Source organism: Nothobranchius furzeri, chromosome 12 (genome assembly GCF_043380555.1).
Source record: "Nothobranchius furzeri strain GRZ-AD chromosome 12, NfurGRZ-RIMD1, whole genome shotgun sequence".
NCBI lineage: Eukaryota > Metazoa > Chordata > Actinopteri > Cyprinodontiformes > Nothobranchiidae > Nothobranchius > Nothobranchius furzeri.
Window position 1 is genome coordinate 27,825,432 of NC_091752.1, and position 22,191 is coordinate 27,847,622.

At 38.5% G+C, this 22,191-nt stretch overlaps 1 protein-coding gene across 4 annotated transcripts in view; it reads left to right on the top strand.

Annotated features, from left to right (window-relative positions):
• Nucleotides 1–16,260, top strand: part of slc8a1b (solute carrier family 8 member 1b) — a 221,889-nt gene extending 205,629 nt beyond the window's left edge. For all 4 annotated transcript variants that reach the window (XM_054750257.2, XM_015944700.3, XM_015944698.3 and 1 more), the window contains exons 10-11: nucleotides 8,321–8,424; nucleotides 8,585–16,260. In XM_054750257.2, coding sequence (XP_054606232.2) covers nucleotides 8,321–8,424; nucleotides 8,585–8,857 — 377 coding nt within the window. In that variant the 3' untranslated portion in view covers nucleotides 8,858–16,260. The remainder of the gene's footprint in view (nucleotides 1–8,320; nucleotides 8,425–8,584) is intronic.
• The last annotated feature ends 5,931 nt before the right edge of the window (nucleotides 16,261–22,191 follow it).

The window sequence follows — 22,191 nt, forward strand, 5'->3', positions numbered from 1 at the left end:
AGTAATGGGACAATTGGCTTCTCAGCTGTTCCATGGCCAAGTGTGTGTTATTCCCTCATTATCCCAATTACAATGAGCAGATAAAAGGTCCAGAGTTCATTTCAAGTGTGATATTTGCATTTGGAATCTGTTGCTGTGAACTCTCAAGATGAGATCCAAAGAGCTGTCACTATTAGTGAAGCAAGCCATCAGTAGGCTGAAAAAACAAAAGGAACCTAACAGAGAGATAGCAAAATCATTAGGCGTGGCCAAAACAACAGTTTGGAACGTTCTCAAAAAGAAGGAACACACCGGTGAGCTCAGCAACACCAAAAGACCCGGAAGACCACGGAAAACAACTGTGGCAGATGACCGAAGAATCCTTTCCCTGGTGAAGAAAACACCCTTCACAACAGTTGGCCAGATCAAGAACACTCTGCAGGAGGTAGGTGTATCACTGACTACGTTTACATGCAGCCAATATCCAGGTTACGATCGGGTTAAGGTCGGTATTCGGGTTTCTGAGTTGATCAGAATAACCCGTTTACAAGCATAAATAGAAAGAGTTACCCCTAACTTGCATAACCCGATTTAAATGCGGACGTTGGGGTAGCGTCAGGACGTATGGACTACGTCAAGACGCAATATGTGTAATTTCCGGTTCTTCATGTTCCGGTATCCGTGAAAACAACATGTTTCCCAGTTCGGCCGTCAACAAAAGACATAATGTTCATACTTTTCACCAGACCGATGAAGACAGGTTTCTTCGTCACTTCAAAAGTGTGGTGCTGTGCCGCGACTCGCCATGTTGCTCCCAACTTGTTGTTTACTTCCGGTGTTCTGGCGCATACAAGATGTCTCGCTACTCAAAAGACCAAGATTCCTTGCGAACAGAGCATGCGCAGAACACATGCTTTGATGGGGATATCCCGATATGCGTTTACACGACCAAACATTCGGGTTAGAAAAGGGTTACCCCAGGTGCAGTAACCGGGTTTTTAAAAACCCGGTTATGAGCATATCCGGGTTTTTGGCGGTGTTTACATGGCCGTGCGGAACTGGGTTATTGTGGATATCCGGGTTTTAAAAGGGTTACTGGCTGCATGTAAAAGCACTCTGTGTCAAAGTCAACAATCAAGAGAAGACTCCACCAGTGTGAATACAGAGGGTTCACCACAAGATGTAAACCATTGGTGAGCCCCAAAAACAGGAAGGCCAGATTAGAGTTTGCCAAACAACATCTAAAAAAGCCTTCACAGTTCTGGAACAACATCCTATGGACAGATGAGACCAAGATCAACTTGTACCAGAGTGATGGGAAGAGAAGAGTATGGAGACGGAAAGGAACTGCCCATGATCCTAAGCATACCACCTCATCAGTGAATCATGGTGTGATCATGGCGTGGGTATGTATGGCTGCCAGTGAAACTGGTTCTCTTGTATTTATTGATGATGTGACTGCTGACAAAAGCAGCACAATGAATTCTGAAGTGTTTCGGGCAATATTATCTGCTCATATTCAGCCAAATACCTCAGAACTCATTGGACGGCGCTTCACAGTGCAGATGGACAATGACCCAAAGCATACTGCAAAAGCAACCAAAGAGTTTTTGAAGGGAAAGAAGTGGATTGTTTTGCAATGGCCAAGTCAATCACCTGACCTGAATCCAATTGAGCATGCATTTCACTTGCTGAAGACAGAACTGAAGGGAAATGCCCCAGGAACAAGCAGGAACTGAAGACTGTTGCAGTAGAGACCTGGCAGAGCATCACCAGGGATGAAACCCAACGTCTGGTGATGTCTATGTGTTCCAGACTTCAGACTGTAATTGACTGCAAAGGATTTGCAACCAAGTATTGAAATGTATAAGTTTGATTTATGGTTCTGTCCCATTACTTTTGGTCCCTTAACAAGTGGGAGGCACATATGCAAACTGTTGTAATTCCTACACCGTTCACCTGATTTGGATGTAAATACCCTCAAATAAAAGCTGACAGTCTGCAGTTAAAGCACATCTTGATCGTTTCATTTGATATCCATTGTGGTGGTGCATAGAGCCAAAAATGTTAGCATTGTGTCAATGTCCCAATATTTATGGACCTGACTGTAAATTGGTTTAGATTGCATTATGAAGCCATGAGTCATTCATAATTGCTTGCTGGCAAATGGTGGACCATGTTTTTGCCTGTGCCAGCAAATATTTCATGAACCATAGAACAAATGTTAAAGGGGACAAACTGTGCAAAACCAGTGTTAATTTTGTTGACGACATATACTTGGGGTTTTGTTTTTGTGATGAATGAATTTTTGCAAACAAAAACTAAAAAATATACTCCTATAAAGACTAAATATGATGAATATTAATCGAAATTTAGTCGACAAATTCAAAACAATAACAATTGACAGTAACGAAAAGACAATCAGAAAACAGAAAAGGGGAGAATGGGAAAAAAGAACCAATGAGCAAACAAAACAGGCGGGGCTAGATGAGAAAAGTCCGGAATGGCCGCTGTTTGAAAAATCTTCCATTAGCAGTTGAACAATTTAGCTAAAAGGAGAAAATGTCCACAGCTGGAAGGAAAAGCATTAGATGTGGCCATCTGAAAAATGTTTTGCTCGATGAGTACACATTCAGGGTTTTCCCTGATATGATACTTCAATTCTTCTTTGGAGGGCATAGATCAACAATGATCAACAGAATCTGTGGACAATAATGTACAGTTTTAGTTTGAATCAAAGTAAGTATTAATACTACGAATAAGCTTTTATATGGTGAGGCTTCAGAACTGTAAAATTTAGGTTGTTTTCTAACTGTTTTGAAATAATCTCAACAAATGTTTAAAACATGTCATTTTTTTATTAAATTAAATTAAATTCAAGTTTATTTATATAGCGCTAAATCACGACAAGAGTCGTCTCAAGGCACTTCACTCAGTAAACATTCCAGTACAGTTCAATTCATGAAGCCAGTCAGTAAAAAGACGCACACACCAACACCAATCCACAAACACACATCTACACAACATATATACCAAGTAAAAATCTTTGGTTACATTGTGATTTCTTCATAAATATTTTATTTAGTAAGAGATAAACTTTATTGTATTTATCCTAGTAAATCTATAATTAATTCAACAGGTAAACTAGTAGTAGCACGTTAATTTATATATTCTCACAAGGTTTATTTTATTTAGTACAAATAATTTACCAAAGCTAGACAACTGATCAAACTGAGCGCATAAATATTCACCAACACCTCCTTCCATTTTAGGAAACCGTAGGCAAGCAGAAGACAAAAGCGAGAATGAGGCAGAGAGGGAAGAAGTTGGCATTAGGTGATTGTGAGGTTAAGGAAAAGGGCAGGAAGCTCTCTGGAGCTATACTGTCACTGAAGGAGCGAACCTTTTTCACAAAACATGCTGGGCGCCACTGAACACGCGAGCACCCACACACTCTCCCACTCAATCAGCCTCACAAGCACTCAGAGCAACCGAAGCCGAGACTCGTAAACCTTTGCCAGCTGGTGGATGCATGGCATCAGATTAGACCCAGGTGGTTCTGTTCACAAACACAGAAGCACTGTATATGTAGGCACTTTACACTGAAACTCACACACACACACATACACACACACACACACACACACACACACACACACACACACACACACACACACACACTTATGGAACAACAAAGCCTTGACAGGAACATACTCACAGATCAGCCCAGCAGGATTGCCATGAAGCTTCATGAGTTGGGGGAGGTTTATCTTTTCAACCAGACTCTTTGTTGGTCAATTTTCTCAGCCACCATCGCGTCATCTTCTGCTTCCTCTGCAATTACTCCTTCTGGATGCATTTTTGTCCTTATTTAGTTTGACTGCAGCTTCCCCAAAGACCTTAATCATCTTGATCTTTCATCTCTTTGCTTTTTCTCAGTTTTTGTCTCCTCATACTGCATCCAGACACTTGCAAAGATGGGGTGGCCAGCTAATTATTGAAAGTAAAAAGCACTGACCATTCAGCTTTTTGTTCACTGAAGTTTATTGTTTGGAGTTGGCTTGGTTTTCAAATATTCTGTCAGTATAATGGGGAACATTGTCCCTTTGGAGCATCTGTAGTTTGGCAAAAATTAAACCTAGGCCAAAAATATTTGTCATTGCCAACTGAGACTCGTTACTCAATATGCATTCTTGTCTGTACTTGTGGATTCATGTCCTTGTGAAATGTTATCATTGTTGGTCCTGCTAGTACTGTCAGATTTCCTAGATGTCTTCTTGCTCCGCCCATTATATCAAGGATGCATCAGTTGCATCCTTCTGTGGACTTTGCCGGCAAGGCATCCCACAATGCATTGCAACGCAAACCATAGCTTTGAACGACTGAGGAGAAAACTCATAACTGTAGTGTTTTATATCAGAAATACAAAAAGAAATATGAAGTTGCTTGATATTGTAAATAATTGCATGTAACCTGTAAATTTTACTGCCTTTTTTTCCTTCAGACTTCACGATCCCTCAAAATGCTAATTGGCTAACTCGCTATCAAAATAAAAGCAGCAATGCTTTAAATAGCTTTGTTTTGATGAAAAAGAAACATTTTTATTAATTTAACAGCAAGAAATCTGGTATTTTATTAATTTTGATCAAAAGCAAACCAAATATTATACAAATAATGTCTTCATTGTGATTTTGTTATTTAAGGGACAAACTACACTTTTATTTTATATCGGGTAATTTTTTTTAACCATAGCAAAAAGCTGCGCTTGTTGCCATGGCGCAACAGAGTACGGTTCTGTTTTAAAGGCTGTCATCGTCCTTCCGTAGTAGAATGGACATTCTGGTGTCCTTGCCAAGAGCATACTTGTCTAGTACATACCATAAATCCTCTAATACAGGCCCGGGCCTGTATTTGACTCAAGCTAATCAAGCTCCAGGCCTTTATTGGAAGGAGGGCCAGTATTAGAGGCAGGCCTCTATTTCTATTTGAGCAAAATGAACTAATGGTTCGCTGGAGTTTTTGACAATTAAAATTGCGCCCACATTTTCAAAGTTAAACACATTTCTTTTAACAACGGTAGTTTCTGCTTCAGCCCTCTCCCCCCTCCCCCTGCGCAGCGGCCACAAACTCACTGATGCGCCTGCAGCCTCTCGGAGTTCCTGCTGCTCTAAACATTAAAATAATTATTTCATTTTCTGTTCCTCACTTCTGATTACCTTCAATGGTGTCTGTTTGTTGCAACCACCAGGTACAAAAATAAACTTGTTTTTATTTGACTATTTTTCTCTCCTGTCTGTTTATTATCTTCCTGCATCTCCTCTCAATCCTAAAGAAAAACTGCTACCTGGGTTCATATATATTCACCTTATGAGTTACCTTTGAACTGCAGTTCTAAAAGATCTACCGACCGCAAAAACAGCGGAGTGCTCGCTGCTTGCCGTCCACATCAGTGATCGGTGCGTCACCGGATGACAAGGTGATGCGTCCCACTCCACAGCAGCGAAACACATCAGGCGCAAATAGAAGACAGAAAACATTAAAGGAAATGACCCGACATGAACGATCGCGTGTCAGTACCAACGCTCTGGCACAGCATGTTGCCCCCCCCCCCCCCCGAGCACAGGAGCTTGTCACCTGCTGATAGCAGGCTGCTGTCTTTTCCGAGGGCTGCATCTTGCCGGTCATTATCACGTGACAGCGACTAGTCGATGACAGGCATAAAAAGTCACTATAGTGAAGTTGACTAGTTCATACAACCCCTATTGCTCCCCAGTGTTGTGCAGTGCACGTTCTCTTTGAACTTGATATTGTAATGACCTGGCTGGGGTTGTAAGCCAGGTGCATTCTGGGTATTGTGTTCTATGTGTTTCCTATCGTTCTGCTAGTTCCTATGTGTTGATTTGCGTGTTGTGTGAGTGTTATGTTAATGTAAGCCACAGGGAAGGTGATGTGTGTTCTATGGAGCGGGTTGAATTAGCATGGTTAACTGACACCGTGACTCTGTGTGGTAGGAGCGTGATAGAGGATCGGTGTCTGTAGCGTTACAAAGTGTTGAAGAAAAAGCCTAGTAAAGGTCTGTGTGAACCTCTACTGCCTCCTGCTGGTTGATCTGGGGACTATAAACCTGCCGCTGAGATGCCCGGTGTCCTACAATATCAAATTTTCGCCTCCTCTTCATCTCCGCACGGTTAAAAGTCTATCACTGGCAAATCAAAAGTGAGACGATGACACAACCGCCCCCCGTACTTCCATATTCCACCCAGCCACAATAAGAGACCGGCCATTATTCACCTCTGCCGACTCCGACACCGGCCAAAATTTGAGACCCAGCCGTTAATTGAATACAGGCCTGTATTAGAGGATTTACGGTATGAACATATTAGTGTATTTGGGTATTGAGAAACAGCCTCTGTTTCATTAATGATTGATCTTGGACCAAACCCTTCCCATGCTTACAACCATGAAATGAACACAGTTTTAGGATTGAGGTTTCTATTTTAGGTTTTGCCTTTACAGTTATTACTTTACAGCACTAAGAGTGCTGCTGTTGAATGTTTATTTGTGTAATCCGTTCATATATAAAGCGCTATTATGGCTAATCAACCTTATACTAATGTGCTGTTTATATAACAGAAAACATGTACGAATCCTGGCCTCTACTGTGATGAGCATCAGTACTGAAACTAACTGACATCTGATGGTTTGCTTAAGTGTTGAAGTCCCCAGTGCTCATTTTGAAAATAAATTTTAATTTAGTTTGACAATTTTTTTTTTAATTTTAGTTACGATTTAGTCGTCCAGTTTGTTTTAATTTTAATCCACTAAAATATATATATATATATATATATATTTGTTTTTTTTCTTCTGATGTAATAATTTTCTACTTCTGTAAATGAATTGTTAACGCAACTACTTGAAGCTGTAAAGAAATATGAAAAATTCACATCTCACTTTTTGGATCAATAAAACTCTAAGTGTTTTAATAACAAATTAATGGAAAATACCTAATTGCACACCGATAGTTTGAAATTGTGCCTGTCACTTTTAACCCTTTGGTGTATAATGGTCACTACAGTGGACAGGTACTCAAAATTGTTATTTATTTATTTTTGCTATTAAGCACAGCTATTGAAGACTTTATTGCATTTCAGCCTCTCCATTTGGACTTCAGTAAGTCAAGTCAACATATTTCATGTTCAGAATACACGCTGTCCACTGAGATGGACATGTAATAAACTATGTGTAAATAAAATGTTACAAAAAATATGTAAATATGAAATTTGTTTCATTCACACCTAAAGATGAATGAAAAAAATTGTTTAAAAAATCATGGTTGAAGATTTCATAATTCAGGCATCAGAGGGTTAATAAAGTAAACATATCTTTATAATGTGCAGCAATATTTGTAAACATGACAGGAAAAGACATCAAAACAGGTGTTACTTAATTATAACATGGATCCATAATGGATGGATGGAATTGTTCAACTGTTACCGGCAGCTTTTTCAAACATCGGCCGCCTCCGGTCTCTGGTTTATTTTTCATCTAGTCCCAACTGTTTCATTTGCTAATTGGTAAATTTGCATTTTGGTCTGTTATGAACTTCTTTCCTGTTTTGTGGTTGAGTTTTTGCTGCTTTCAATTTTCGTTGCCTCTTATTTGTTGACAAAAGTGAAGATTAATTTCAAATTGAGTGATTTAATTTTTATAGAAGTGATTTTTTTTTCATTTTGTTTTCAGTGATGAAAATTAATTCATTACAAAATGAAAACCTGAAAATATTTCATCTATGAAAGTAAAGAGTTGAATAGGGAAGAGTGTAATTAAAAGCTACATTAAGAAAAACTCCCTGGGGTGTTAAGAGGTGTGAAGAATGAAGGTTGTGTTTCCTTTAAAAGCTATATTTTTATTTAAAAAAATAATCAAATATTTATTTTGACAGGCATGACACTGGGTTTGTGTTTACATCTACCAGCCAGTAGATGGCATCATTGCGGGTTGCCAAACACTAAACAGTCAACTCAGCACAGTGAGGCTGGCACTGTGGAAAATGGCTGACTTTACAAGTCAAGCAGCTGCTTCTGAAGCCAGAAGATGTTCTAACATTAAATACTGTTGTAAATAAACCTATTAGAGGAAATTAGTCCTTACCCTGTACGATTCGTCACTGGACATGGTACTGACTGGTCACTTCATGTATTGGTGGCAAACCTGGCCTCCCAATAGATGGAAACCATGTTCTACTGCATCTAAAACCTCAACACACTAGGTGTTGCTATGGTGTTTGTCTTCCACATTCAACCTTTTAACATTCAATCTCCCTTCACTTCTTTCCATGCAGATACATTTGCCAGTAAGGTTGCTGCTATCCAAGATCAGTATGCTGATGCATCCATTGGTAACGTGACTGGCTCAAATGCTGTCAATGTTTTCCTAGGCATTGGGGTGAGTCCATCTCCATTAACAACAAAATGATGGAACATTCAGTCTCACTTGAGTGGTTAATGCTTGCCACTTTAAGATTACCAGTCTTTAACAATGACAGAATAAATGTGTAAATGTGGTCATGGTGTCTTCTGTTATTAACTTTGCTGTTGCTTGATAGGTGGCGTGGTCCATTGCTGCCATCTACCACCAAAGCAAGGGGGAGGAGTTTAAGGTGGATCCTGGCACTCTGGCATTCTCTGTCACACTCTTTACCATATTTGCCTTTATCTCAGTCGCCACTCTGATGTACCGACGACGACCAGAGATTGGTGGAGAGCTGGGAGGGCCACGGACTGCAAAGGCCCTGACCACAATGCTGTTCTTCAGCTTGTGGCTCCTCTACATTCTTTTCTCCTCGCTGGAGGCCTATTGCCACATCAAAGGTTTTTAAGGTGGTGAGAAATAACAAAGGGAAGGATGTAACAGGAATACAAGACAGAAGAATGGTGAATTAATTGAGGATTTGGGGTATTAAGGCTGTTTTGATGATCTAGTATTCCTTTTGTGCAATACATTTAATGACAAATGAATGGAAGGATGTACAGATGAAGGACCTTTAGATGTATTGAAGCATCTAAAAACTAAGTGGAAGGAAACAGATGCATGGAAGGACAAGAATCATAGCAGTTAGATACGTTTCTCAAAAGATGGAAATTTGATGGTGAAAAAAGGAGTAAACAAATAAATCCATTTTTGTCTAGCTACACAAAAAGACCCATTAAGTTATTTTAAAATACACTCATGTTTTAACTGCATACAACAAAGTTATAGGGTTGCAAACACGTGGTAATAACGATGTTTTTTCCAAGCTTGAAGTCTGGAAGTTTGCTTAAACAGAAATCGCTGGATTCCTCTTCCAGTCGGAGCAATCGTCTGTCCAGCTACACCAATATAAACGTCTACAACCATATTTAGACAATACTAAGAACACAATCAGGAAAAAAATGGGATTCATTGCCACATCTGTGTACTGAAAACAAACTTTGTTTGCTGGCGTGAGGCGACGTATATGTGCTTGTGTGCTGTTGGAAGAAGGTAAACTACTGTGAAAAAAAGCCTCTTGTTTTTGCTGTTGCCGCGTGAGACTAAATGTATCGGTCTTCTGGACTCTCACTTTCTCAGCGTGTAGAAATGCTGAGCAGGACTCTCATGGTGGCGGAGAGCAATCAGTGTGGCCAACTTTTGATCATTGCTGAAGTCAGGCATGTAAATACTCGAGAGCTAAACGTATATTTAGAGCTTCACTGATTTTTCTTCTGAATGTCTTGGTTACGCCATGCGCTCCTGAACGAGTGCTCCTTTTGTTGCTTTAAACTGTAGATATAATAATTTAATATCTTATTTAAAATGAAAGGGTTAATGTGCTTTTACCTTTAATAAGGCCCATGTCTGAGAAGACAAACAGGCCACTCTACCGTTAAAAACTGTTAGAGAAACTATAATCATTGCATTAAAATCTAAGTTAATCTTGTATGTTTGCTTTTTTGTTCTGGTTTTCCACCAATGAGATAATCAAATAATTTTGAATCATCCCACTGCAATACGCTTTCATAATGTATAAAATGTTGATACCAGTCTCTGCAAAACCTGGCCGACATTCTTTTAGTTATCCATCTTATTATCTCACTTTCACACAGCTTGATTTTTTCTGAGTTTCAATCGATATCCAATATCTCTGAACCACCTCTCCCCAAAAGTTGCAAGGGCTGGCTTTTCTACAAACAACTTTTAGTCTCCAACCTTTAAATGACATTTCTGGCACACATATAAATCTGTCATTTCGAAGGTATTTGCGTTGATTTCTTAGGACTTTGCTTCACTTGCATAAAAAGACCATATTGAAATATGAGTACATTGTTTAAAGAACTAAACCAAGTATACATAAATGCTAATTTAATGTGTTCAATCAGGCAAAGCTCTTACTTTTCTTGATAAGAGCCGTTCTATTCATAACATAAACTGCAAATTGCAAATAACTCTATTAATCCTGAAACGACTACTCATTCTCATTTTCTTGTCACTTTCTCTTGTTACTAATTCAAAATATTATACCCATCAAACTGGATGATTACTGTCTATTTTTTTATAAAAAGGAAGTAAACATTATATATTCTGTGATTCACTGTCATGTCAAATGTTCAAAACAGCAATTATTGCTTGACTTTAACAGCCAACGTGAAAGCCATTAAACTAAGAAAAAATATTAAAGGAATAAAGAAAAAGTGAATACAAGTATTTGTAGAGTTTGTGCTGAAATCAACTCAATACAGGTAGGGGTAAATGGTCTGGGGCTTCATTTGTACAGCTTGCTTATGCACCACACTGGGTCTGAAAACTGTGTTGGTGACATTCCACACAAAATTTTGCAATTTCTTAGAAGAACTTGACAGAAAAATGTGCTCAAGTTTAAGCAAACTTTGGATCTGGAGTAAGCACATTTTGGAGATGGTGAAAATTTTAATTTGGGACACGTTTTCAGACTTGCAGACCCTCGCGATCACACACAAAACCATCAGTCACCCCCACTCCAATCTCTGAACCGACAATAAAAATTACATCACTAATTATTATAAATTGTCTTTATGATATTACGCCTTCAAACCCTTTATTGGTGCATCAATTCTGTTGCATGCAACGGCACGTGTGATTAAAACTAGAAACTAAAATGGCACTACATAACACAGAGGTGCTGCTGTCGGGGTTTTCCTTAAACAGGTGATAACAGAACATTGGCTCGTTGTTGTGGGAATAAGCCAACCATTGGGCTGATAATTCCAGCCTAAAGTCCTTTTTGGGTTAAATTAAATCCTTTCATTAAATGTTCCCCTTAGATCAGGAAAAGAGAGCCACCTCTCCCTGTGCACCATATTGCTGCTTTTATTGATTTGTATCAATGATTAATGTCATCTTAGGCCTGAAATATACTTGCTAACAGGTACTGCTGTCTGGGTTTTCCTTAAACAGGTGATGACAGAACATTGGCTCGTTGTTGTGGGAATAAGCCAACCATTGGGCTGATAAAAGTTCCAGCCTAAAGTCCTTTTTGGGTTAAATTAAAGCTTTTCATTAAATGTTCCCCTTAGATCTGGAAAAGAGAGCAATCTCTTCCTGTGCACCATATTGCTGCTTTTATTGATTGGTATCAATGATTAATGTCATCTTAGGCCTGAAATATACTTGCTTTTTAACTATGCATACGTGTGTTTAAATTTGCTACTTTGCATTTGGTTGTACCCCAAACGCCCGGGACTCTATCTGGTCTGATTTCTATACTGTGCCCCCCTAGTGGAACACTCCAGTACTACGTGCAAGCACCAGCAAGTATGTGAAAAAAGACACAACCTGATGCCTGCACCAACACAAAGTTAAAAAGCAAGTATATTCCAGTCCCTGCAGCAGAGTGAAGGGAATAAAGTATTTGTCCATGCCTACGTCACACCCTGAGCGTAGATTTTTGTGTCGGTTGTCATGGTCACCCATGAAACACGATTGATAAGCGGGTTTATTTATACGTACAATATTAAGAACGTAGTTTGCATTGTCCATTTATTGCAGAAAGTGGGTGTGTAGAAGGCAAGATGTGATCCAGAAACACCTGACCACATGTGTAAACAGAGTTTTATAGGTCAGGAAATTAGCTTGCGTTACATTTCTTTTTTTACTGAGCTCAAGTTGGGTTTTAGTAAGGATTCTATGCAAAGTTTTATAAATGAGGCCCCTGGTTACTACAGAAAGCCCTAAAGGTACATGTATGAGTATTTAAACCAGCTTACGGATGCTTGAAGAAATGACGTTAAATCAAAAGAAAGAATATTTTAGTCATTTTTAAATCTCTTTTAAAGTAGATGAACCTTGTTAAATGTAAAGTGAGTTTAATTTAGTCACAGAGTTTAAAGTACGAATCAAGCAGTATTAACAGATTAAGTGTTTAATATTAGGGTAATTCCTTGAATACATAAAGGAATCCGTAGTCCTGTTGGCTTATGCTTTATTTTCTTCTAACAAACATGAAAGTATGCCAGAGTTTAATTAACAAGATGATGCAAATTAACTGTGAATCTATTGTGATCGGGTAGTGTTGGGAAAACTAATGCAATCTCACATTTTTAAATCGGAGCCAAAAAAGTTATAATATACATATTGTATAATGTAATTTATCCTCTGTCTTAAAATAGAATTTAAGCTATAAAATCTCATTTCAAGGTGTCACAGGAGTCAGTGATTTTCTCTATAAATATTTGGCAATCAAAGTGTGGCTGGAGGATGTGAAAACAATATTTCTACTATTTGACATCATCTTAGGCAAAAGCAAACTGTGTTGATCACATTAGCATTTCATGTTTTTAATAAAATGTCAAAGTAAAAAATTTTGATGCAAAAAACAAATTGACATCCAAAAAAAATTGCCAAATAACCAAATCTTCGAGCCTATTGTGACTGTGAGAAAAGTCTAGACTTCAGACTGTTATTTTAATCCTTCAGCTACAACGACAAAGAACTCAGCGTACTCTAACTTGTACTATAGCACTACTGTATGCAACAAAATTGGCTAGTATTTCCCTTATCCCTTTTTTAAACTTAATGTATAATTCATCGTATTGAATTGTCTTTTGTAAAATGTCATCTGAACCAGAAGTATAACATTGTAAACATAGCAGTCATCTAGTTAGACGTCTACAATACAAGTAAAGCAGAGTGGAGGTCAATTATGGACAAATTTGGAAAATCTAAAAAGTGTTGTGAAGATGAGGATATATTGGAATTTTTCTAAAATAATCAATCCAGAGGGCTAGGGAATTACACAATTTTAATTGAGTGCTATATAGAGGTAAAATATGGCTCACAGCTCTATTTTAATTCCTAAATCAATTGAAATACTCAAACTCAATGTTTTTGCCAAGCTGCTAAAAGTACAGCTTTTTATTAGATTAGCTGTTCTCATTGGTATGAAGATGCAGTTTACTCTTTTTGCCAAAGGGAAATTCTATAAGAAAGTAAGAATTTCTAACTAGCTTGTCTTTCTGAAAATACCAAATATCCATGTTGATAACAATAGGAAAAGTTTGAACCCAACCCAAATCAGTAAATCTCATTTGTCTATTCACTGGCATGAAGTTGGAGGTTTATACACTGTAAAAATTATTGCTAATATCTACAAAAGGAGTACGAAATCAACATAGATTTTTATTGCCAGTGCATAATGTGTATAAGATTTTGTTGAATTGTGTTAGACTTACCTAAAATTTGTCTGCTACTTGAGTTGAGTAAATGGGAATGAAAAGCTTGCAGTTATATAGATGTTAGCGTCAAATTATTACTTGAAGCTTTTCTAGCAACACCAACTTTGCTGTGCTCTCATGTTATGTATCCACCTTGAATACATGTGTCTGATATGAAGCTGATGGCTGATTTATGACAGCTGTTAAGAGGATTTTAACCAAGTATGGAAGCTAACAAAATGTAGGCTGCAAAAAGCAGGTTGGCTTTTTTTTACCTGCATCTATTGTAAATGCCAAACAGGATCTACATTCTTTTTCAATGCAACACTTTCCTGCAAAGAATTACAATAGTGGTTAGATTTAGCTTCTTGTCTTGCTTTTGACTTCTGAGTGCAGGACGGTCAGAGATTAGCTGCGCTACTGCTCTACAGATGGACACTAAAAGCAATGAAGGAATAAACAAATTTCTATGATTCAATGAGTTTTTTTTCAATGATGTGGCTTTTAAATAAAGCATTGCATTGGTTCTTGTTGCTAATATGAAACAGCTACAAAGAGTTACTTCTGATGTAAACAACCATTTCTGTTTTGTTTCTTGACTGATTTACGCAGTAATAATGTTCCTGTACAAAAAGAAAAAAATTATAATCCAGTGGTGATATCTGTTGTGACTCATTAACAATGTTACTTCTAATTTAAGAGTTGATCTATTTAATGCCTCTTCCCCTCCTTAACTGACGGTCTGTCTGACACTGAAAAATAAATGAATGCAAAACGAGACTGTCAAACGTGGAAATTGATATCCTTGCTGACACAAGCTGAGTAAAAGTGTATCGCTAGAAAAGGGGAAATTTTGACCAGAGCTTTTCTCTACCTTTAAATCACATTTAATAAGTATATTGTCAAAGGTGTTAAAGAGAAAACAGAAGGAAATGGAATGCAAGGAGGACAAAGACAAAAATAAAAAATAACAATAAAAGAAGTTACAGCCATACATTGATTTCTGGGTCAGTGAGCTCAACTGGACTTCTCCTGCCCAGCATGTGTATTGTTAAGGTGTCTTATCTGTCCCTGTGTCTTTTTTCCCCTCTTTTTTTTATTTTCTCAATCTCCTCTGCCACCAACATAACAGAAACAGGCAGTGGTGTTTTATCTGTACTTCCCTCACCCCATATCCCTAATTGCCCTATGTCCCTATGCCATGTTTTCCTCATTTTGGAATGTCAATGTGCTACTTGTTGACACTGTGCATGAATGATAACATGTCTGTATATAGTTATAGAGAATTGTATCCCATTCCCATGGCATTGACGAAAGAAGGGTTGAATGTTGTACAGATTGTTTTTATTTATTTTTATTTTTTTGGTTGATCTTAAATTCAGTGTACTTACATTTGGCGTATAGAGCTTAGCATTTTGGTTTGAAGTCAAACGAAGCTGCAAAGCCTTTTGTTCTAATGTAATGGCACATTACTGTTTAGTTTAAAAGGCAATATCTGCTGTTATTGAATGAGAGGAGATCTTAAAGGAGTTACGTATCTTAAATAAATACTCTGTATGGGAATTGCATGGGTTCTTTGTAAAAAGTAAAAAAAAATTAATAAATAAAAAGACACTGCTTGCTACTTTTAATATCATGGTTGTTTTCTCAAAGGATGAGGGATACTGTATGTACATCTAAAGGTTATTTTGTCTTTAAGAAATAATTATGTGTAAATACTGTACAGCATTATCAGTGAGGTGGACTATATGGCCATCCCACTAACCATAGAGAATTAATCCTACATATTTATTTAAATAGAAACAGCACTCACTACACTCAAGAATGACATATATTGCCTTTTTGGAGAAGTTTCAAACTTGTCTGCCTTCTCTATTCACCTTGATTCATATTTGTTTTGCCCTTAGATGCTTTATTTCATGTCTTTATTCTCCCATCTCTTATTCTGTGCTGTTTATTCTTCTGTGAGAGGGGTGGTTTTGAATGATTTTGGCTAAAATTCGACTGATTTTGATGGTATTTTGAGTAGCCTGTTTTTGGCTGCTGCTAGCACTGACTCAATAGTGTTTCCATGCAAACTTGCGTCCACCTGTTCCATGTCTTGAGTGTCCGTAAATAGTTATGCACAATATATCTGTCCTTGTCACTTCCTGCCTCAAAAGATTCATTCATCTGTATTTAAGTTACTATCTGTTCGATTCTTAACTGTCTGTTACTTTTCTTGGTTTTATTTTCTCTTAATCTTCTCTCACTAAAATATAGCTTACCTTTTCAGCTGTGTTTTTTCTTAAATTTCTGCTGGGTGCAACCTGGGATTTCAAACCAGCCACTAAATTGGTAGTTTAGCATTTTGTTTTAATGGAATAACTGCAGCACTTGTGTTTTTAATACTAAGTTTTTTTATTTATTTCAGCTTTACCACTGTCTGCATTCGTGTGTTTAACATTGTTATGTTTTGTTAAGCATCAGTTGATTGACAGAACATTGTGTGTGTGTGCCACCACTAACTGTGACTGCTCTCCATGGTACGTCTGATAAAACCAGTAAAATAAAGTTTGGGATACCGTGTTTCAAAGATCTTGTGTTGTCTCTAACTTTGTAACAACTGTTGTTCTTTGTAAAATCACTGATCCCAATTTTATTCAACAAAGCAGCCTCTGGAATGAAGAACACAATGTGGGTCCAAGGAGAATGTGTTTTTACAGTGTCCTGGTAGGTGCTGCTGGACAAGAATGTGTGTGTGTGTGTGTGTGTGTGTGTGTGTGTGTGTGTGTGTGTGTGTGTGTGTGTGTGTGTGTGTGTGTGTGTGTGTGTGTGTGTGTGTGTGTGTGTGTGTGTGTGTGTGTGTGTGTGCGTGCGTGCGTGCGTGCGCGCGCGCATTTGCACGTGTATACAATATTCGTTAGGGTATGGGTTGCATAATGAGGTCACTAAAATGAATAGAAGTCAATGAAAGGTACACACGTGCGCACACAATGACTTGATTAATATGATTAATACTGCTAGATTAGGAGAATGACTGGGCTGTTTACAAAATGTTTTTTCTCACTTGCCTAACTCTGGGGACTAAATTTGGCTTGTGGTGAAATATCCCTTTAAGGTTCAGACTTTATTTTTCAAAATTATCTAAATTTTTTCAACATAGTTTATTTGGTTATTTTAAAAATAAATGGAAAAAACAAACACAACAATACAGCTTTGATCCATGTGTGAAAAAGATGTCTCATACTCCTTGAACCACCTCTTTCAACTACTTCAGTCAGATGAATTCTGGTTTTGTCATCTTAGAACAAGCTTGTGTCAACAAGGAAGACATAAACATTCATTGATAGAATAACCTGGTCATGCAGTAAATTCTGGTGGTCAGCTGACTTCATTCTTTGAGTTCATATTGTTGTTGATCGTATAGACCCTTTTACTTTTTGTAAACAGTATGACGTCAGCGAGAATGCGTGCGCATCTTGGCAACAAAGAATGGCGTCGTTTCAGGCTTTATCAAGCTACGCTGCGGGGTTATCACCGGCAAATCTTGAATGTTATATTATTAGTCACTTTAACGAATGGCAACAGACTCCCGGATCCCTGTGGCATTACGGAATGGGTGGAAGATGTAGGTGCGTGGCCAGATATCCAGTGGCCCGATATATATATATATATATATATATATATATATATATATATATATATATATATATATATGTATATATGTATATATATGTATATATATATATATATATATATATATATATATATATGTATATATGTATATATATGTATATATGTATATATATGTATATATATATATATATATATGTATATATGTATATATGTATATATGTATATATAATGTATATATACGTTTTTAGTGGAGAGGCCCAGTAAGTACACACGTGAGAAGCTACGGGCATACAAATCGTTAGATGCATACAACTATGTTGTCTGTGGCCACGTACAGAATGTAAAATATCACGACATAGACTCTGAGTTTTGCGTCTTGAAGGCAGAAGTCCTTCCTAGCCAAAGACGAGATATCCCTATTTGCGCTATGACCCAAGCCTGCTATGTACGAGGCTTGGGTCATAGTAAACAAACCAGAGAACTACGTCTTCACAGCCAATTGTACCTTCATGGCAGGGTGAGTACTTTAATAGTTTTCTTTTTTTTTTTTGCGTGCTCAGAGTAAAATCGTGTTAAATTTACAGAAATGGTTTATACTAATATGCAGTGGGAAAATACAGATGAATTAGAATGAAATGCTAATTTGGAGCACGAAATAAAGCGTATAAATACCGTAAATCCTCTAATATTAGCCTGTATTCAGTTAACGGCCGGGTATCATATTTTGGCCGGTGTCAGAGTCGGCGAAGGTGAATAATGGCCAGTATTTTATTGTGGCCGAATGGAATGTGGTAACAAGCAAGTACCACAGGGGGGGGGGGGGGGGGGGGGGGGGGGTTGTGTCATCCGTCTCACTTTTGATTTGCCAGTGACAGACCGCGATTTGGCAGGTGCGGAGACGAAGAGGAGGCGAAAATTTGATATCAAGTTCAAAGAGAACGTGCTGATTATGCTGCAGAACACTGGGGAGCAATAGGGGTTGTATGAACTAGTCGACTTCACTATAGTGACTTTTTATGCCTGTCATCGACTAGTCGCTGTCATGTGATAATGACCGGCAAGATGCAGCCCTCGGAAAAGACAGCAGCCTGCTGTCAGCAGGTGACAAGCTCCTGCGCTCGGGGGGGGGGGGCAACGCGCTGTGCCAGAGCGTCGGTACTGACACCCACCGTAAAACGGACATTTAACCAAATTTTAACCTTCCCCTCACCCCCATCCTAACCTTAACCAGTTTGCGCATGCAAAGCTCTGATTGTTGACGCGCTCCAGACATCTGCGTCCTGAGCACGGCCACAGTAACATTATCAAATCAGGTGTCGCCACCTCAAAAACTAATTTAACACACGATCGTTCATGTCGGCTCATTTCCTTTTATGTTTCTGTATTTTATTTGTGCCTGATGCGTTTCGCTGCTGTGGAGCGAGGCGCATCACCTTGTCCTCCGGTGACGCACCGATCACTGATGCGGCCGCCAAGCAGCAAGCACTCCGCTGTTTTTGCGGTCGGTAGATCCTTTAGAACTGCAGTTCAAAGGTAACTCATAAGGTGAATATATATGAACCCAGGTAGCAGTATTTCTTTAGGATTGAGAGGAGATGCAGGAAGATAATAAACAGGCAGGACAGAAAAATAGTCAAATAAAAACAAGTTTGTTTTTGTACCTGGTGGTTGCAACAAACAGACACCATTGAAGGTAATAGAAGTGAGGAACAGAAAATGAAATAAGTATTTTAATGTTTAGAGCAGCAGGAACTCTGAGAGGCTGCAGGCGCATCAGTGAGTTTGTGGCCGCTGCGCAGGGGGAGGGCTGAAGCAGAAACTACCGTTGTTAAAAGAAATGTGTTTAACTTTGAAAATGTGGGCGCAATTTTAATTGTCAAAAACTCCAGCGAGCCATTAGTTCATTTTGCTCAAATAGAAATAGAGGCCTGCCTCTAATTCTGGTCCTCCTTCCAATAAAGGCCTGGAGCTTGATGAGCTTGAGTCAAATACAGGCCCGGGCCTGTATTAGAGGATTTACGGTATGTTTAATTCTGTCATTTTGATGTTCCAGACTTGGGTCATGCTGCAGCCATGCAGCAGCAATTTTATTCAAAGTTGAGCTTTGTGTTCAGATTGGAAAAACAGAAAAGGCTGCAGTTACATCTCAGGCATGTGCATGGAAAGACCTGAGCAGGAAAAATGTAGAACCAGCTCCACTGAAGATCAGTTTCCACAAATCAGAGAAGCTAGGCAGACAGCTCCTAGTAGCTTCGGAAACTGTTTGGAGGAGCAGTGTCACACTAAGAGGCATGTAATGAATGACAAGTGTAATCTAAGTTCTGGTTTGTGGTTGCACATTGAATGTATTATTTCTTAATTGGTAATAATTTATTCTGTGTCTTTAGTTAAAGGAAAAGATAGAAACATAAAATTTATTAAAACTGAAAACTGCGTTCTAATTATGTCTTATTATGCTTTCCCCAGCCTTGACAGATGATGACATCCTGGAACTAAAGGCAGTGGAGCCAGAAGCTGCAGTCCTGACAAGCATGGACAACAGTGACACAGATACCGCTTCATCAGACACAGAGGAACAAACTGGCTTGCCAGAGCCCTTGACTGCTTTATTTGACACTACACTCAGGGAGCTCTCACCCCAGGAATTACATGTAAAATGTGAAGAAAGATTTCAAAGACTTAAAAACTACAACGCAGCAGCATCAACAAGAAAAACTACAATGGGTAGCAAGGCAGCAGTCAAAGTCACATGACTGACATATCTATAGGGCTGGTAGGATCACAAATACAAAATTTCACCATGTGGCCACAACAGACAAACTCAGCAAAAATTACATAATGGACATAATGCGGTACAATAAGACCACATTAAATGTCCCATCTGTCATCTGGGGTGAAAATATGGAGCAAACCGCTTGACAACAGTATAGTTATTTCATGGCAAATAATCACCAAGGACTCATGGTCAGCACCTGTGGTTTAGTTGTTCAGCCATCTGAGCCATACCTTGGATCATCCCCGGATGGGACTGTGGCATGTACCTGCTGTGGAAAAGGAGTGGTGGAGATCAAATGTCCCTACAAATACAGGGAGAGTCTTCAGGGAAGTACCAAAGACCCCAAGTTCTGCCTAGACAACTCATTAATGTTGAAGCCCTCACACCCATACTACTACCAGATTCAGCTCCACATGTTTGTGTGTGATGTAAACTACTGTGACTTTGTGGTGTGGACGAAGAAAGAGTTCATTGTACAGCGTGTTGGTAAAGACCACAAACATCTGCAGGACACTTTGCCTAAAGCTCAGGAGACCTTCATTTCCCACGTGTTGCCAGAGCTCCTAACGAGAAGATTCGATCCTGCATTGGAATGACAGAGAGCATGCAAATTCTGTGGAAGGCCGGATTTGACCAAAACAATATACTGTAATAAATGCAGCAGTCACTTTCATCTCAGCTGTGTAAACATCAGATGCAAAACAACAATGTGGTTATGTCTGGACTGTGCTGAGTCTTGATCTTTCCAAGTTGATTTAAAACAAGCCTGGCTAATTCTTGGATTTAAAAGAATGGTATTGATGCTCAAATAATTTTCAAATAAACAATTCTTTAGGATTCAGTGGTGTTTGTATGTGTTTATTTTAGTCTGCATCTAATGTTGAAACCACAAACATTTAATTTGTGCACAATCGAAATGTTTCTGACAAGTCGCATACAGAGAAATTTAAAAAAAAATTGTACAAAAAAACCACAGTAGCAGCTTTACATTTTTTCTTACAGTAATGCAAAATCAGTTTTACGTTTTCTAGCAAATGACAGTAGCACTGTTCATAGTCTGCATGGGATCATGGGAGTGGATATTTTTGGGTGTTTTTTTTTTTTTTTTGGGAACAACACTCTTACAGAGGTTTGTTAGAGCAGCACACACAATCGCAATGTCATCTAGAATGTTGAGTTGTGACACAGAAATTACTGTTTGCAAAATCTTACAGTTCTTCCAGCATCCTATTACTCGTTCAACGTGTATCCTGACACAAGACAGTTGTCTTGATGAGTCTACCTCCTGAGCAGAGAGTTGCTTTTTCCCTTTTGTGAAATGAGGTATACGGAGAGTGGCTCCACAAGCGGCAAGTTCATCTCGGATTTGAAATCTTCCATCAGCTAGAATATCATCATTGCGTTCCAAAAGATCAAAAAGCCCTGACTCTTTTATTTGTTTGCCTGAAACCCTTCCACCCCATCCAGGTGACAGATGAAATAATCTCCACACTGTCTGTTATTTTTGTTAGCAGCCAATCAAAGACAAGAGTTGTAAGTCCTGTGAAAAAAATCGGTGCTCGCCTGTTGCACCTAATATTTGCAGGAAAACGCTGAATTTGTCAGCTCCTCTTTAAGCTTACAATTTTCTGCCTTAAGTTTTTCAAACTCCAGCTGCAGGTTGACATGGTTTTTATGAAGCCTAGCATATCTTTGTTGTAGGCCATCATATTCCCTCCTTGGAACAGGGAGGTCCTCTTCAGCTTTAACACAGAAATATGAAAAGTTAGCAAATGCAGCAACAAGTCCACATAAATATTTTTATTGTAAAAGAAAATACAAAATCCTTACTGGCAAGGTGAGCCAATGATGATTGCTGATCTGTATTCTCTGAAGCAGCCAGCTGATTTGATGGAGTGAAAGACGTTTCATCCCTTCTCCTTTTCCGTTGACACCTTAATGTAACAGGTCTAAATTACTTAAGAGTTACACAAATCAAGAGCCATGATATAACACTGAACTTCATGAATAGCAAGAATTTCTAAATATTTAATATATCTGTGATGGAAGGTGTAAACATTACCTGTCCATCTTTGCATGGGGGTTTGGACTTCGCTTTGTGTACGTAAACAC